The 17,881-nt window shown below is 37.7% G+C and overlaps 3 protein-coding genes and 1 pseudogene across 3 annotated transcripts; 2 read left to right on the forward strand and 2 right to left on the reverse strand.

Moving 5' to 3' along the window:
- The first annotated feature begins 2,894 nt into the window (after positions 1–2,894).
- On the forward strand, positions 2,895–4,824 carry LOC114744273 (zinc finger protein WIP3-like). Its single transcript, XM_028932455.1, has 2 exons — positions 2,895–3,396; positions 4,194–4,824. The coding sequence occupies exons 1-2, from the start codon at positions 2,911–2,913 to the stop codon at positions 4,620–4,622; spliced, it is 915 nt and encodes a 304-aa protein (XP_028788288.1). The 5' UTR covers positions 2,895–2,910; the 3' UTR covers positions 4,623–4,824.
- Positions 4,825–7,564: 2,740 nt separating this feature from the next.
- Positions 7,565–13,065, forward strand: LOC114744276 (protein ADP-ribosyltransferase PARP3-like). Its single transcript, XM_028932457.1, has 18 exons — positions 7,565–7,789; positions 8,186–8,487; positions 8,765–8,960; positions 9,050–9,163; positions 9,257–9,314; positions 9,399–9,468; positions 9,865–10,039; positions 10,139–10,272; positions 10,371–10,608; positions 10,692–10,819; positions 10,893–10,969; positions 11,252–11,412; positions 11,495–11,704; positions 11,787–11,889; positions 11,969–12,051; positions 12,142–12,285; positions 12,361–12,543; positions 12,672–13,065. The coding sequence occupies exons 1-18, from the start codon at positions 7,565–7,567 to the stop codon at positions 12,738–12,740; spliced, it is 2,670 nt and encodes an 889-aa protein (XP_028788290.1). The 3' UTR covers positions 12,741–13,065.
- Positions 13,066–13,379: 314 nt separating this feature from the next.
- Positions 13,380–14,543, reverse strand: LOC114744274 (beta-1,6-galactosyltransferase GALT29A-like; the record flags this gene model as incomplete). Its single annotated transcript, XM_028932456.1, has 1 exon — positions 13,380–14,543. A coding segment is annotated over one exon (1,164 nt), but the record flags the coding sequence as incomplete, so codon positions are not given.
- A 2,672-nt stretch (positions 14,544–17,215) lies between these two features.
- Positions 17,216–17,878, reverse strand: LOC114744275 (zinc finger A20 and AN1 domain-containing stress-associated protein 6-like; annotated as a pseudogene).
- Between the last annotated feature and the right edge of the window lie 3 nt (positions 17,879–17,881).

Genomic DNA, 17,881 nt, shown 5'->3' on the forward strand with positions numbered 1-17,881 from the left:
CTCCTTAATCAGGGTAAAATGAAAATGAGCTTAATTACATTAGCCATGAGGAGAAAAAACAAGAACACCGATGTTGATTATTAGTTATCATGATTATATTTGGGACATCTTCGTATATCTTTCAATCTTTTTATGTACGTGTCTTCCTTTCTTTCTTTCTTTCTTTTTTTCCTTTCTTTTTTCTTGTTTTAGTGTAGGCAGCACACTAATTAACCTGTCTCTTTCTTTCCCCCTCTATGGCTCCACCAAAGACCAAATCCTTCAATTACGGAGAGTTTCCATTAATTTCCAGTCAAACCCAAACACCAACATTAATAGCCTTACAACTTTTACACGAACGCACTTAGCTTGAAAGTTGAAAGAAAACAAATAATGCTTCTGGCCATTATATTCTTTTGGGGTTACATATCCATATACACACTAATTGGAAGTAGTCTTATTTGTGGTAGTATACATATACATATATGAATCAAACCCGTTTATTTGGAATTCAATATTTTCGGCGAGAACAAAAACCAATGTTCATTTATGAGCACATTATGATGACCATGAGAAGAAAACGTTGGCGTAATTTGACTAGTTTATTTTCCTGGGATAAATTATACTTATGTAATTCATCACCGTTAAATTGGGGTTTGCAAGTAATAACATAGCTATATATATATATGTATGAATTGAAAATAATAGGCTATCATTATTCTCGATGCAATGAAGTTGTGATTAGGATTTTTATCCAAGTATATTTTGGAGGTTCATTTGAAACTGGTGGGATCCAAAAATTTTGAGAAGTAATTAAGAATGCTTCACATAAGGCCCTGAATCTCTTAGTCTCAGTTTGGGCAAATTAAATGATGTTCTAGAAATTAAAGCAGGATTGGTGATTTTCTTTTTTCACATAATGAACTTATCTACTAATCATATGTGCGGCAGATTGGAGAATTTGGATTATTACATAACAGAGAGGCCTTCAATAATTGAATGTGTTTTTCTTTTTTAATTTTCCTGGAGAGAATTCAGGAATTAGATATGCTGTATGCGTGTCTTGATACAATGGATGTTGGAATATATAGAGTAAACTATGTACTCAGGAGAGAAAACAAGACAACTAATCAATATTGATCGAGACAGGCAAATTATTTGTAATAACATCATGTAAAATGATAAAGAGATGTTTTCGGGAGGATTGATGAACAAAATAAATGTTGAAACGACGGCGGTCTTGTAATGGAGCCTGCTTTTCACAACAATGCACCCGAAAAGCATCAATCACACGTTGCGCAATTTTACCTTTACGTTAAAGACTACTACAGAGAACGAATTCCTTCTTTACATGCTCATGGCCTTCATTTGATTTCGGTACATTGATTGGTCGCCGTTAGTTACATGTATGGTCATTAACTATAAAGCCTTAGAACACCATGTTTAATCTCATGAAACCCTTTTTTCTTGCCAGAATCTTATAGAATTATGTACAATAGATACAGCAATTGGTGAAGTCATGGTTGATAAGAAATACTTATGATTGACGACACACCTACTATTGAGGATATTTGTAAACAACATAAAAGCTAGCTCCGTGCAATATAATCAGGCGCATATATATATATATTATGTGGGCACCACAGGATCACCATGCACGACTATGAGCAAAACATAAATGTGAAGACATTATGCATTTGTCTCTCTCATAACTCACCAATTACAAAATCAAAGTTAATATATCAACCAAAAGTGCTCCAGTTAGTAATGATTTGATCGCTGTGGAGATTCAAATCCCGTTGCTGATATAAAAGCCTTATTGAGAGGTGATTTGTAAATAATTTTGCCAGCGTTGTTACTCAGACTTATAAGCATGTCCTGGTCTTAATAAACTTAGCTTTGTGGGACCTAATTCCAGTTTATACAGCTTTTTCACAGAGTTTTGGTGAGGAACCATGCAACTTAACCGTACCCTGCGGAGAATTTTTCTTGTGAGGAATAACCAGAAAACAATTAGATTTATTATGGCTCGTATTAATCCGTATCAAAAGTGTGGGAATTAAGCTGTTTCTCTTTGAATAATTTGAAACCGAACGGGAAGCTTCTCGGAGCGCGTACATGCCGAGCTGAGAATTGAAATTGAAGCTAGCCATCATCAATCAGGTGTACACTTTTCTTAATTAAATTATTGACTTCAAGGAATTAAATTAACTGACACGAAACGTACAACATTCCGACTAATCGGTCCTTATTAATTGGGAGTACTGTTTGAGAGAGTTTGTTCATCATGTCTAGGGATACTTTTCTCCGTTTAGGTATTGACCAAATGCGTCTGTGTTTGCATTCTCCTATTCGATTTCAGTTCCTTCAATGTCAATATGTGAGAAAATCTGTGCATTATTGGGTCAACTTCCATTCACATACGTATATACTTCCTATTGCCATCAATCAGTACGTATAGTTTTATAGAATTCTTTTGGGACAATTCTTTTTCAACTAATCAGTGATCAGCGAGTCTCATTTTTCACGTCATTTCCAATCCCCCACCATTTACTCTCTCTCCTTAAAAAGATACATATCAAAGCCTGTTTAATACATAGTCAAATTGGCACAAAAATTTCATTAAAATGCGTGTATTAAAGGCAGACTTTTGCTCTATGCAGCTCAGCTCAATTTGATTGGTCTCTATCAATTTATTAGAGTTAATCAATGGATTAAATATATGTATTTACCCTTAAAATTTCCTTTTATATAGAAAAGGGAAAGCTAAAGATGACCCAACCTGTCTTTCATAAATCAAAACCCCATAAGTGCAGTGCAGGTATACTTCTGACCAAGTCAGCTGGATTCAGTATGGCTCTTTTCTGAGGAGGGAATTTCAGAAGCTAACAACCCAAGAACTCTCTCTTCCGCTCTGATCTCTATCTGGAGATGGATTTAAGAGAATATTACAGTGCAGAAGACAAGAGTATGAACTTTCATGCTCCCGCTTTCTTTGAATGGCTCAAACCGTCTTCATATCCTCCTCCTCCTCCTCCTTCATCTTCTGTGATTCACAAAGAGACTATTCAGTTTTTGCCAATTTTAACTGAAAAGCCCTCAAAAGAGGAAGGCTATGGTACTGTTGGGGTAATTAAAGAAGAGAAGGACGACGTAGATGAGCAAGTGACTGTGGCTTTGCACATAGGATTACCTAACACACAAGGTTTTGAGGCTGATGATGATCAGAAGAATAAGAAAGTTACCGATGTGAAGGAAGAAGAAGTGGTGAATAATAGAAGCTTTCAAGAGTGCTCTAAGAATTCTAACACAGAGAGAAGATTCTGGATACCAACTCCTGCACAGATCCTTGTTGGGCCGATGCAGTTTACTTGTTCCATATGCAGCAAAACCTTCAATAGGTATAATAACTTGCAGGTTAGTTTTTCTTTTTCTTTTAATCTCATCGATTTCTCATACTCAAAATTTTAAATTTATAGTTTCAAATGAAGTTCATACAATACATGTAGATACTCAAATATCATCACCAGTTGAGAGAGGGGAAATTGAATTTTGTGTGTGTTTTCTATGGCTAGTTTTTAGAAAAATATATTACTATTCTGTGCTTCCATATGTATCCCCCGAAAGGTGGGGAAGATCGCACACAACAGTAATTATAATTAGAGATCTCCTAGCTAGCTGTTGGCAACAAGTTTCATTGTTTAAATGGCGAAAAGAATTCGGCTCTATAATTTATGGCGCTATCAATTGCATTAGATTTTCTTATTTAGGCGCCATCATTGTACATGGATTCGCCTGTCCAATAGATGTTTCAGAAATGCTTTAAAAGAAATGAACAAATCGAAACTTTTAAAGAGATTGTAATAATGACACTTGCTATAATCATTCCACAGGGGTCTTCCTTTCCTCTTGTTTATCATTCTGTGGTTAAAATACCAGAAAGGATCATCGTAAAGGAATGAATTATTGTTAGACAGATAATAGGGTGCACATGACCTCTTGCAAGGATACATATAATTGTTATTTTTAAAAAAAAAAAATTCTGTGATATGAATCATAAGGACAACTAGGGTATACGTAGCTGCAATTATTCACATCTCTCCTAATTAATGCGGTCTTCATTTAATTCATTAGTTTCTTATAGTAACATTTGAATCCCAACACTAATATAACAGTAACAAATTTACTTGTATTTTGGCATGTAACTATTGCAGATGCATATGTGGGGTCACGGATCAGAGTACAGAAAAGGAGCAGAATCACTGAAAGGAACACAACCAGCGGCAATGCTGAGACTGCCATGTTACTGTTGTGCCCAAGGCTGCAAAAACAACATCAACCATCCAAGAGGCAAGCCTCTTAAGGACTTCAGAACCCTCCAAACCCATTTCAAGAGGAAGCATGGTTCTAAGCCTTTTGTCTGCAGAAAATGCGCCAAACCCTTCGCCGTTAAAGGAGATTGGAGGACTCACGAGAAGAACTGTGGCAAGTTCTGGTATTGCTCCTGCGGTTCTGATTTCAAGCACAAGAGATCTCTCAAAGATCATATCAGATCCTTTGGAAAAGGTCACACCCCTCGTTTTGAAGATGATGATGACAAGGAATATTCCATCACTACTACTTCAGCCTCTCAAGAATGTTAAGTTGCTATTCACTATGGCTTTCTTTCCATTTTTTTCAGATATATATCCAGGGGTGCTACATTATTTCACTTCCTTGAACATCAAACTTTAATTATGAGATTAGCACATCACCTTAAGATTTATTTGTTTTTTTTTTTTCAGTCTCTCACTCAACTTCTTTATTTTTGCTATAACTTCAAATTTATATGCTAATTTTGTTATTAAACTATAATATGTTCAAGGAACAAAATGTAATTCCCGTTAACTATATGTAATTATATATGACTTAATTTCCTATAATTACCATGAAGATTAGTGGCATTGGTGGTTCTCAAAAACTATGGAGGCATGAAACAGAATAAGACATTTCACATCAAGTGATGAAAGAGACGAATTTTCTCATCGCCGTTGCCGAGGAGGGGATGTAGTTTGTGGCGTCTGTAATGTCTTCAATGCAGAAAATTTATCCTCTTCATTGCTAAATGTTAATCTTCATGTAAGGATTTTACTTCTGTTAATTAAACTTATTCATTAATACTATGACTAATTTGCTTGTAGATATGGACATGCTTTATGATACGCGTGATTCCTTGTGCATGGTACGTACGAAGACACAGATTAATAAACCAGATTATACTAGGCGTTTGTCCATGTTATTAATTTTCTTGCAGTGAGTATAATTATTGGACAAGTTTATGTATATATTAGAGGCTGACTGTCTTAAATTGATTTGCACCTAAAAATTGTGCATGAGGTTTTTAAATAGATGGGAAACGAACCCTGGGATCCATTGAAGATTATATTGAGGATATGTCAAGTGCTATCTATACGTACAGTCTAATCTTGGCGACTCATGAAAATTTGGGAATTGTAATGAACGGCCCAGAGCTTTTGACAAATTTACCACTTTCCAAGCAATATCATCATCAAAATTGAAAAGTAGTGCATACCAGTTTTTCTTTTTTTTTCCCAACATTCTCTCTCTAACATCTGCAGAATTTTTCTCAGTTTAGAAATGGGGACATTTAAGATTTGTTTGAATTTGAAGGGAATTAACTTTTAAAATTGACTGGTATCTCATGTATATAGTTAGAGATTAGGTGATCAGCTAAGTAAGAAAAACTGATATACTTGAAAAATAAAGAGAATGTGTTTCCTTCAAAATTTGGTAATCCTCAGTCCACGTGAGGAAGGGTTTGGAAATTTCGATTCTCCTGAGGTTAGGTTTGACCGACCAATTGCCAAAAGTTCCTTCAAGGGGAAAAAAAAGAGAGAAGGGAGATAGAGAGCTGTCCGTTTCGGTGTTGAAGAGAAGGGACCCTCACCGTGTTATTTATCGGGCAAGGAAATGTCAGAGGAGAGTGAAAATCAAAAGATCACAGGTAAAAATAGAAATAGGCCTGGAGGTTTGCGAGAAGTACGTAACCTCTTTTTCAAAATAGAAAAGGACTCAAGCTTTTTTATAGCCTGTTTAGTTTAATAGGTCAGGTCTAAGTTTTTTAAAAAGCCTGTTAGGTTTGGCTTGATCTTTTTTTTATTATATTTTTAATTTTTATTCTGTACTTATATCTAGTTTTATTTTAAATTTTAATATGTAATTATAAGTTTTTTTAATAATATTAACTGTAATTCAAATTTAAAATATTACTTGTGACATTAAAATTTAAATAAAAGATAATAATAAAAAATAATTATTATGTAGTATGTATATTTTACATTTGTTATTGGCCTATATATTTTTTATTATGCATTTTCAAAATTTTAAAATTATAAGCTTTTTAAACAGAATTAGGCCAGGTCAAGCCTTTATACAAATCAGGCTTAGGTTGAAAAAAAAAAACTTATTATAGGTCACAAGTCAGGCTCAAGTCAGTGTGTTACTAAACAGGCTTGGCCTGTTAAGAACAAAAACTCATCTGACCTGACATATTTTCATCCCTAATCACAAGTACTAAGCTGAAAATTGTCTTTGCATCAATTAAGTTTGATAACAGCTCAAATGACCAATATTAACAAATGCTATATTGTTATAATATATATAAAAATGTGATTTTTTGGAAGCTAAAACTCCGCTTGAGACAATAACTTAAAGGAAACGCATGTAAATTTAAAAACTTAAAAAACCGATATGCTACCTCCGGTCCTAATTATAATTATAAAACCTTAGTTATAGTAATAGGACCGAAGTTAGCATACAAGAAGATTGGATAGTTTAATTTAGACCCATGGAGAATGTATACTCTCGTCTATTCTAATCTTAAAAGGGCAAGAGAGAGAGGGAGAGAGAAAAGAAAGGATCTCGTAGCATGCACAGGAAACGAAGCCGGTTTCCTCTGTTTATGGAAAACTGCGAATAATGCCGGCGCAACTTACAACATACCCCGCCTTCGAGAAGAAGTTGGATACTCCCTAGCCCTGCGGTGAGTTTGGTTGATGTCTTCGTTATCCAAATTTTAGTCGTATTCACAAGTGTCTTTCTTAACTTCTAAGTTCTAACTCTCACTCAATGTCGAGGTAAATATGAATAAATTATTTATAAAAGATATATATTAGCTTTTAAAGGCTCAATATAATCTTTAATTTGTTAAGTTTGCACGAAATTTTGTTTTAACTTTTTAAATTTTAAGTTATAGGTTTTGGTCTTTTAAAAAATAAAATAATTTAGATATTATTAAATTATAAGATCAATGTTTTAGATGAAAAAAAATTAAGACATAAAAAATTTATGGTTTGAACTTAAAAAATTTGATGGATAAAAATTATATTAACCTATTTTAAAAATATTTTATATAACAAACTACTCTTATTAATAAAAATTAATTTAAAATTATATTCTTTTTGAGTGGTTTTGAGAGTATTTCACTGGAGAATCTGCTACAAGACATGATATACCGCGCATTCATCTCTGCCGAATGATGGATTAGAAAACACCGTTCCCTTACTTCAGCCGACTGGTACAAACAATGCCTCCATTCAGCACTGACAGATCAAACGACAGAAGCCATTGCCACACTTGTCGACCTTGTAGGGCGGGAAATATACCCACTTTGCCACGTGTCTCTACATCCTTCGTCGCAGGATACGTGGCATGTGGTCGCAACGACAGGACAACTTGTTTCTTGGGAAATCTCCATGTACGTGGCAGTTCGGAGCTGCACCACCCCCCCAGGCTTCGAGCTCATAATCATGTGAGTCCGCAAACTAGTTTTCCATTGCTTATTTAGTGCACACCTCCTCTCGCTCTTAAACCTTAGACTTCTGCTCTATTCCTAGATTCTGTGTGTTTTTTCTGCACTCGTTGTTGTTCGTTTATTTTGAAATAAGCCCGAAGATGAAGGTACACTATATTTCTTCTGCTTCTTTGTATTCTTCGTCGCCGAAAACGTCGTCTTTTCTCCCCATTTTAGTTAATTAATCACATGCTATGTTTTTTTAACAAAAATCTGTGAAAGAGAAGTCCAAAATAGTTACAAGGAAAATGGAAAAGAAAAGGGAGTGTTTGTACCTTGATCTTTCGAAAGTTTTAACGTATATAGCTAGTACGTTCTCTTGGTTTACGTTCAAAGTGATTTGGGGATTTGAAGGTTCATGAGAGGAGGTCGCAAGCGCACCTTCATGCACCTGGGGACGAAGAGAAGGTGAAGATGAGGAAGCAGAAGGCAGAGTCCAAGTCACAGGAAGCAGAGCATTCTCCAAAGAAGCCCAAGCATGAAGAAAGTGGAGAAGACGGCTACACCAACGGCAAATCCGTCGCAGATGTTGCAGCCGAATACGATGAGTTTTGCAAAGCCATTAAAGAGCACCTTTCTGTTGAGCAAATGCGACAAGTTCTTGAAGCTAACGGCCTCGATTCTTCTGGCTCTGACCTTGAAATTACTCGGAGATGGTTAGACGATTAACTTACGGCTTATGTCTTTCCAGTATGAATGGAGAAAACTTTTTTTTTTTTTTTTGTAATTCCATCATCTCACTCCTATATCCTTACTCGTCACTTAAGTCATAAATACTGTTGGGAAGAAAAAAAAGCATTGAATCATGTAAAGCTCAAAGGTAGGATTTGGGGTTACAGTTATGTAAATTTCATGGACAAGATATAAACATCCTCAAAATGAGAATTCCTTACATTATTGACGCGAATAACTTGTATTTTTATACATGAACAGCCAGGATGTGGTGTTTTATGGTGCATTAGAAAAATGCCCGGTTTGCAATGGAACTCTGGAGTTCGATGGGAGACGTTATTCTTGCAGAGGATTTTACAGCGAGTGGTCTAGCTGCACTTTCAGGACAAGAGACCCTCCAAGGAAAGAGGAAGCCATTAAACTACCAGATTCTGTGCAGAATTCTCCTGTTTCAGATGTGATTCACTATCCTGTCTTGTCCTTATAAAGATACAATTGTTGTCACTCTAAACTGTGTCTTGATTATTCATTATTGTGCGTTTGCAGTTGTTGAAGAAATATCGAGACCCAATTCGAAGGCCTCACAGGGATTTAGGCTCAGCAGAGAAGCCTTTCACTGGAATGATGATTTCTCTCATGGGTCGTCTCACTCGGACACATGTACTCTTTGCCCTTTACGTCTTTCTTTTTATTGAGTTTTTTATGTTACTACTGGTTGTTGTTAGTGATTGGAATTTGTTTTGGCTTGCATAGCAATATTGGAAAAAAACTATTGAGAAGCACGGAGGGAAGGTGGCAAACTCTGTAATTGGTAATGTTGTATTTTCAGGACGCCATTTTAGTCCTGTTAAACTGCTTTTGTATAACCAGATTGGTTTATTGAACTATTGATCAGGGGCAACTTGTTTGGTGGCTTCGCCTGCTGAGCGAGAGCGTGGTGGAACATCCAAACTTGCAGAAGCCATGTGAGTGCTTTAGGAGGCGTCATTTGCCCGATATTGCTTTGTGCTGTTCTCATTTTATTTGGCTCTCTAACATACACATGGTGAACAATGTCATTCCTCAGTTTGATTTTCTGCATTACTGCGAGTTTGAGTTTTATTTAGCCCTATTGATTAACAACATGAGAGTTTCCGACATTGAAGTAATATAACAAAGGTCCGATACTAGAGTTCGAACTGGTGCTGAATCATTTGTGAAAGACGGAGATGGTGTTTTGTATCTTTTAACGTTTGTATGCTATGATCAATACCCACCCGCCTGATTGATACAGAGAAACTGAAAATAATGAGATGAGATTTCTTTGTTTATTCGAGAAAACACACAAGATTTCTTACTCGACTGAAGCATTTTTCTTGTAGGGAGAGAGGAATACGCGTGGTGAGGGAGGGTTGGTTGATTGACAGCATAGAGAAACAAGAGCCCCAACCTTTGGAATCTTATGATCTTGTCTCTGATCTCTCTGTAGACGGCAAGGGGATACCATGGGATAAACAAGATCCCGGAGAAGAGTCTATTGAACCTCTTTCTGCTGAAGTATATAAGACCCTCTTTCCTACTGACTATTATTTACTACAAAACAAAAACACGTGAAGATTCCATTATTTTGTGTAACAAAATTCCTTGTCATTGCAGCTTAAGCTTTATGGGAAAAGAGGAGTCTACAAAGATAGCAAACTGCAGGACCAAGGTGGAAAGATATTTGAAAAAGATGGGATATTGTACAACTGTGCCTTCTCTCTCTGTGACCAGGGACGAGGATTGAATGAGTAAATATCAAAGGCCAATTCCATTTATTCATTCTTTCTGTTTTACTTCATTAGACTTACAGAACAAGTAGCTAATCAGTAATGACCACTTTGAGCAGCTTCTGTGTTATGCAACTGATTATGGTGCCAGAGAATCGTTTGCATTTATACTGCAAGGAAGGGAGAGTGGGAGATGATCCGAATGCACAGGAGCGGCTAGAGGAGTTTCAGAATATTGACAGTGCAGTGAAAGAATTTCTGAGGCTTTTTTATGAGAAAACAGGGAATGAGTTTGAACCTTGGGAAAAAGAGAAGAAATTCCAGAAGAAACCACTCAAGTTTTATCCCATTGACATGGTACTTAATGATTCTATCTTATAAATGGTTGGACCTAAACTTGATCTTTCAGATGATAAACACAGTTTTGTGGTACTGCATAGGATGATGGAGTTGAAGTTAGACATGGAGCTCTAGCTCTTCGGCAGCTTGGGATAGCAGTAACACACTGTAAACTTGAGCCTTTGGTTGCGAATTTTATGAAAGTTTTGTGCAGCCAGGAGATATATAAGTACGAAACTTTGTTAACAATTTTCCCCTCTTTAATTTGAAAAGGGATCTGAAATGACCTTCATTGTATATAGGTATGCACTGATGGAGATGGCTTATGACTCCCCTGACCTTCCAGTGGGCATGGTTACAAATCTTCACCTGAAAAGATGTGAGTAGCAATCATTTCATTTCCTTTTCCTAATTTTTGGAATTGCTATCAAGTTATCCTCGTGTAGGTTATCCCTTTTGCAGTCTTAAGGGCGTATTTTCTCACATTAGCCTGTAGCATCTGGGAATCCAAGTCTAGATTCCTCTTTACAGAACTAGGACGCAGTTTTTGAGAATAAATACTTCTTTTATTTACCAATTAAGCCAATCCCCATTACTTTCCGTTCTTTTATCTGTATAATAATGTCCTGTTCCGGAATGATTGATGATTGAATCCAATCAGGTGAGGAGGTTCTGCTTGAATTTATAGAGAAGGTGAAATCAATGAAAGAGGGAGGGCCAAAAGCTGAGGCTGTTTGGTCGGATTTTAGCCAAAGATGGTTCACTCTGATGCATTCCACAAGGCCTTTCAATTTCAGAGATTATCAGGAGATTGCAGATCATGTAAGGCCAAACTGAGCATTCGCCTTCACAGTTCAACCACTTATCTTGAATACTCAATTCACGTTTGTCCTAATATTCCCAGGCTGCTTCTGCGTTAGAGTGTATTCGGGACATAACTGTGGCTTCTCATCTCATACGAGATATGACTGGCTCTACCATTGATGATCCGTTATCCGACAGATACGAGAAATTGGGTTGCTCAATTTCGCCATTGGAGAAAAACTCAAGTGATTATGACATGATAGTGAAATACCTGGAGAAAACTTATGAACCTGTCCGAGTTGGGGACGTTGTAAGACTAAGAACCTTTTCTGTTATACCCAGTATGGATATGCCTTATTTACGTGGGTTGTTAACTTCTTTATGAATTTTAGGATTATGGAGTGTCTGTAGATAACATCTTTGCGGTAGAATCCAAAGCTTGCCCTTCCTATGAAGACATTGTAAAGCTGCCTAATAAAGTTCTCCTTTGGTGTGGTAAGATACGCTTGGTCCTACGTGATTTTATACTAGTTTCTTTTGAATGAAACATATACATTTTGTTACACAATGTCAGGTTCACGAAGCTCAAATCTTTTGAGGCACTTGCACAAGGGTTTCTTGCCAGCAATATGCTCCCTACCTGTTCCGGGCTATATGGTACTCATATATAAGCTCATTCAACTTCAATATATTGTCCAACATTGGCATCTTCTCAATGCTTTTCCCCTTTTCTTTTTTCTATGACAGTTTGGGGGAGCCATTGTTTGTTCTGATGCCGCAGCCGAGGCCGCAAGATATGGTTTTACTGCTGTGGACAGGCCAGAAGGCTTCCTGGTTCTGGCCATTGCTTCCCTAGGAAATGAGATTACAGAGCTGAAAAACCCACCCGAGGTAATAACATTGTTCACAGCTTTCCTAGATTCTATAATAATTTCGTTTACTGAGTTATTGTATCTATTGAGATAGGACACAAAATCCTTGGAAGAAAAGAAAAATGGAGTGAAGGGGTTGGGGAGGAAAAAAACAGATGAATCAGAGCATTTTGTTTGGAAAGATGACATTAAAGTTCCCTCAGGTCGGTTAGTTGCCTCAGAGCACAAAGATAGCCCTTTGGAATACAACGAGTACGCTGTCTACGATCCCAAGCAGGTACGAACCACGCAACAATAAGTCACACAGTCTCTAACTCAAAAAACTAATGAAAATCACTTGATTGGTGAAATTTCAGTGGAAATTTTAAAAAGGGGAGTATCTAAGATGGCTCTTCTTCTTGGCAGGTGCGCATAAGCTACTTGGTGGAAGTGAAATATGAGGAGAAAGGCATGGTGATGGACACGGCAGAGTGAGAGAGGAACAGAAAGTGACCCAAGAACTTTTTCCCTGATGGAAGGTTCGCAGTGACGAGATCGAGATGGTGCTATTTTGATATGTGTGTATATAATATATGGTAAAATAAGACGTGGTATAGCAGTGGAATATCATGGTTTCCAGGTTTTGACGTATATGTAGGTCAACGGACACTAACTTGTGGTGTAAGTAAAAATGTTTTGTGCTGCTCTTGTATCTCAGCGAGAGTTTCCATTTGATAATCCTAGGCGACGTTATTGTCGTCTAGCTGCGTGCTCCCGCATGATTGAAGCAACGGCTGAATAGAAGGGATCTTTTACTTTCTACTGAAGTATGGCTTCCAGGTGCTTTTTGTATTCAATTAGGGAGCTCCTTTAGTTGAAGAACGGAAAACGAGCATGGAATGCAGATCTTGTATAGCATGTTTAGTCATGGAAGAGTCACGATGTGTGTCAAGAATCTGTAATAGCAGTTCTCGAATCTGCTTTTATCAATACACGAATAGTATCCAGACGTCTAAGATCTTAAATCCGTATTGCTTTTCGGTATTGGACGAAATTTTGGTTACATCGTATGAGAAAAGGCAGTATTTTTACGTTTCTACCACTCAAATCGGCAATGATAGTAAAAATAAAATGTCACTGATATATGGTTAGGGGAGGAATCTTGAAAGTGTCCGGAAGAAATGGTATAGGCCTCCGTCCAAGGACGAGGTCTCTGTAAAATGCGTATTCTGCTTCATAATCATGCAAATCGAGCTCGGCCCTCTGGCTGGTGTGATAATGATGTTTAGCTGAAGCTGACTTGCCAAAACCAAACATGCTCACTCTCGCACATATCCCCAAAGCCATCATCAGAGCTTGCATCCCGGAAGAGTAGTGAAAGAAAACACCACCATGAGCAGAGCTCCATTCCTCTAACCCCTTCCCTGTTTCCGTAACGAAACGTTTCAATGAATAGTACTTCACTATTCGAGCACAGAGCACATCGAACCTTGGATCGGTGATCACAAGTGGCGCCTCGTGAGACGAATTGCACAGAATGTAGTCCAGTAAATGTGCTGGCTGGCATATGTACATAACCATTGGAATGTGTGATCCATATGGGTGACAAAAGCATTCTCTGTTTCTCATACATGAATGCAAGATGTTGCTATTTACAAACGAAATGTTAGTTTTTGTCCCTACGTTTTTGTCAAACCTTCCGACCCTCGCATTGTTCAATCGAATAACCACTTCGTGGTTATCAATCAGCTCGCCATACTCACTGTTCAGCAGAATCCCACTATTTCCGACCACCGCACATGACTGGTACCGGCGGTCGGAGCCCACTGGACCATTACGCCTGCCGATTGGATGCTTTATGAGACGTGTCAACTCGGACATAATATTTGGTTCAAATCTCTTATTTTGGGCCCAATCGGACAGAACCCTTCGGAACTCCAACCACTGTCCATAGCGAACGTCATGGGCATTGAATCTCCATGGAAAAAACGGGGGCTGTTTTGGTTGACTGCCAAAGTCAACATCAAGAATCTTCTGGATTTCTTGGTTTAATTGTTTTTCTCCGATGTCGATGGCAGCGTATTTTATCAGTGTCTCGTTGGATAATGAACCTGCACTTAGAACCAATACGCTGTTTATGAGCTCCATTGAAACTAAGCCTTTAGAGAAGATGGTTTGGCATCTGAGAATGGCTAGGAAGACGATGATGGGCAGAATGCAAAAGAGCGGACGAACCGAGCATTTCATTGGTGAGACGTGTTTAATGAGACAATTGGTTGGCGGTGTGGCGGTGTTGCGGTGTAAGTCCGAAATTCGATGCAAGAATGAAATGAAGAAGAACAAAGAGTTGATGTTTCAGACGAATATGTGGGGGAGATGGTGGGACATGCATAGGCAACAGAGTTAAAAAGAGTTTCTCAGTCCATATGGAAGTTGACAGGAAGGAAAAAAAGAAGAAGACTGAACGAGAAAAGCAAATCCTTGGGGCAAAGAAACTGAGGGTAGAATGAAGAAGATGAACCAGCACAAAAGGCAAGCCAAGAGGATATGAAGCTTGAAAGGCCAGAATGGCAAGGCTGACGCAAAAGCAAACAAGAGATCGGGATTGAGTTTGAGAAGTGTACACTGGAGATAGATGCCATTAAAAAGGCAAACTTTGTGACTTGTACTGTGGCCATTAGAATGCGGTTTTGCAGGGGAGGGATGATGCGGACAGGTGGATGTGAGGAGTGGGGGTCCATGTGCAAATAATAACTGGGGCTTGAAGAAAACAGAACACATGAAAGTCTTCGGAATCCTATTTCTTTAGAACAATAATGATGGTTGACCCTCTTTTAGTTTTAGAGAATGACTTTAATAGTTGCTATATGGAGCAGTAAAGTTTCGGGGACTGGATAGAACTCAGAAGCCCCTGAAACCCCATAACTACCAGTCTCCAACTGTATCGAATGACGTTGGACCCATCTTTGATGTGCCTTTTGGGTTTTATTTATTATTATCTGCACCATATCTCAAAATTAACACCATCTAGTTTATAATCATGCCCTTGCATTGCACCTTTTTATTTATTTCAACCTTTTGCTCTTCCCACGCCTCCGTCCTTTAATGACCCGTATCCAATCAGGATGACATAAGTCAGACAATTCAAGAACTTAGGACCGTTTTGTTCACAGAAAATATTTTGATGAAAATAACCTCCCCGATTTTTCAAATCTACGAATCAACAGTAATCAACAGACTGGAATCAGATTTTGCAAATCTAGAAATCTTCTTCATGAAACCATGTCTTTGATGACCATCTTCGACAACCACGAACGAGATCAATGAGGTGGCTTCGATGACCCAGCTTCGAGAATCAATGACCCACCTTCGATGCTTGCTTTTGTGTTCTCTTGGATCAAGGTTGCAGACGATGAGGAGATCGACTTTGGCATTCGACAGTGGGAGGTGACGTCGCCGGAGTTGAGATAGCGGTGCCCGAGGAAGAAGAGGACGAGAGGCAGGACATCGGGGCGGGTTCAAAAAAAAATCAAACATAAAAACGGTGTTTTGGTGATCAAGAAATAATTTTCCAAAAAACTTCCTAGCTCTAGCTCAGAAAATCAATTTCCACCATTTTGCATGAAAATCATTTTCTTGTAGCCATATTCACGCGCGTGCCAACTAAAAAAAATGTTTGGATGAAATTAAAACTATACTTTTAAAAATATTTTAATAATATATAAAATAAATATGTGGAGGAGTTTATCTCGATTTACAAAAAAATATTTTTTATAAACACTTTTAATGTTTTCCAAACACCCCTCCAAATCATTGGAAATGGAATCACTTTCATTCCCTAAGCCCCGTTTCGAATGAAACAAACGAACCCTCGGATATATTGGTGGGAAAAAAAAAAACAAAAAGGCTTTTAAATACTACCTCTGGTCCTAATTATAAGACCTATTTGACTTATTTGAGGAGATTAAGGAAGTAAGTTAAGTTAGTTATTTGTAATAAATAAATGTTGTCATTCCTAAAATATCCTTGCTAATTAAGTATATTGGCTAGAACTATCATTATTAGAAGGATTATATTGAAAAAATGCATAAATATAGGAGACAAAATGGATTGGGGTCTTATAATTAGGATCAAACAAAAAGTTAAATAGGGTCTTATAATAAGGACCGGAGGTAGTATATATATAGGGCGTATTATAAAACATATATTTTTTAAGTAATTACATGTTTAAAATTACTTTTATTATAAATCATTCAAATAATTTTTAATTTATCCAACTAAACTTCGGAAAAAATATATTCAAACATAAATAAATTTTTCACCAACGAATTTTTGTCAAACTGGGCTAAGTAGAAGTTTAACAGGCAAATGTTTTATCAGAAAATTAAACTCACCAATTTTACCGATAACTTGTCCCTTTTTTAATTTTATTAATTCAAAAATATTGTCCTGACGATCTTTCCTTTTTTTGGGGCCAACCTGATGATCTTTCCTTAAGCATTCCCTTTTCGTAAACTGATCACCTTCGTCATTCCTAAGCGAGCTTACCTTTTCTTAATTTGGATCGCATTCCCTGGGGATATTGGAAACTTTTATCTTGCGCCCACATTTCTTTTACAAGCCTTTCATTTCAATCATTTTTCATTCGCCCAAGTGGCTTCACAATTTCGCAAGCATCAATATTTTCCCAAAACCCAATTCGCATAAACTAACTTCTTACTTCATCATTTTGTTTTCACGCTCAATATTTCAATTTTAAGTGTTTCAATTTTCAGTCAAAATACAATTAATAATAAATTTTAAAAAATAAAAGCCATCATCTCAGTCAAATTATTAGTATTAGGCTGTCTATTGGGGCATAATGCCGTATAAAAACGAAGTCCTATCCCTACCATCTATTAAAGGACAAAAATCAAAAACAGCCTAGTCCTCAATTTCAGCGTTTCTCCTACAATATTCCATCGCATATATTTCTGGCGAGAATCATCGCCCAACTAAAAATTACGTTGTTTTCATTTTAACTCCACGTGGCCACAATATTCTAATGAGAATGAAAGTAATTTCCAGACACACTGATAATGACCGACAATTGGAAAGGTTACTAAATTCATTTACATGATGATGATAAGGATCACAATTCACGAACCAACCCACCACCCACCGACCCCCAACCCGTAACACCCAAACCGACCAAATTGATCGGAACCGACCCGGGCATAGGATCCGAATAACTTGCTTTCGCACTCGACGTGACCGTAACACTTTTCAGATCTTCTCGAGCTTTTCGCCCTTGACCACCGGATTTGCCTTCGCGATCTGCTCCCTGCCCATACCCTTGAAGTCGAACTCACATCCGTGCTGTTCTGGGTACCGGTGGGGGAGCCGCAAAATGTTGATCCGCACCTGCACTTGAATCCTGTGAGGCCCACGCGCCGCCTACAAGTCAAGCACCGGCTCGGCTGAGCCGGTGACTGCGCCACCGAAGATCCAATCTTGACCACGTCCGCTGAGCGTGGGGGATCGAATGCAGCCGAGGACGAAGTTCCGTCGATCTGTACCGGCGAAGACGACGACTGCGAGGTCGTCGAAGACGGAGGAGCAAGGGATTGGTTGAGAACCAACTTAGCAGAGGAGGA

This window comes from Neltuma alba, unplaced genomic scaffold (genome assembly GCF_004799145.2).
Source record: "Neltuma alba isolate B1F8T4 unplaced genomic scaffold, ASM479914v2 tig00004315_pilon, whole genome shotgun sequence".
Lineage (NCBI taxonomy): Eukaryota > Viridiplantae > Streptophyta > Magnoliopsida > Fabales > Fabaceae > Neltuma > Neltuma alba.

Bases quoted from the DNA above. Each gene is read 5' to 3' on its own strand.
- LOC114744276 (XM_028932457.1), top strand. From the start codon at position 7,565: ATGCCTCCATTCAGCACTGACAGATCAAACGACAGAAGCCATTGCCAC. The intron at 9,164-9,256 runs GTACTCTTTGCC...TGGCTTGCATAG, and splicing joins GTCGTCTCACTCGGACACAT to CAATATTGGAAAAAAACTAT. The intron at 12,286-12,360 runs GTAATAACATTG...CTATTGAGATAG, and splicing joins AGCTGAAAAACCCACCCGAG to GACACAAAATCCTTGGAAGA.
- LOC114744273 (XM_028932455.1), top strand. From the start codon at position 2,911: ATGGATTTAAGAGAATATTACAGTGCAGAAGACAAGAGTATGAACTTT. The intron at 3,397-4,193 runs GTTAGTTTTTCT...TAACTATTGCAG, and splicing joins ATAGGTATAATAACTTGCAG to ATGCATATGTGGGGTCACGG.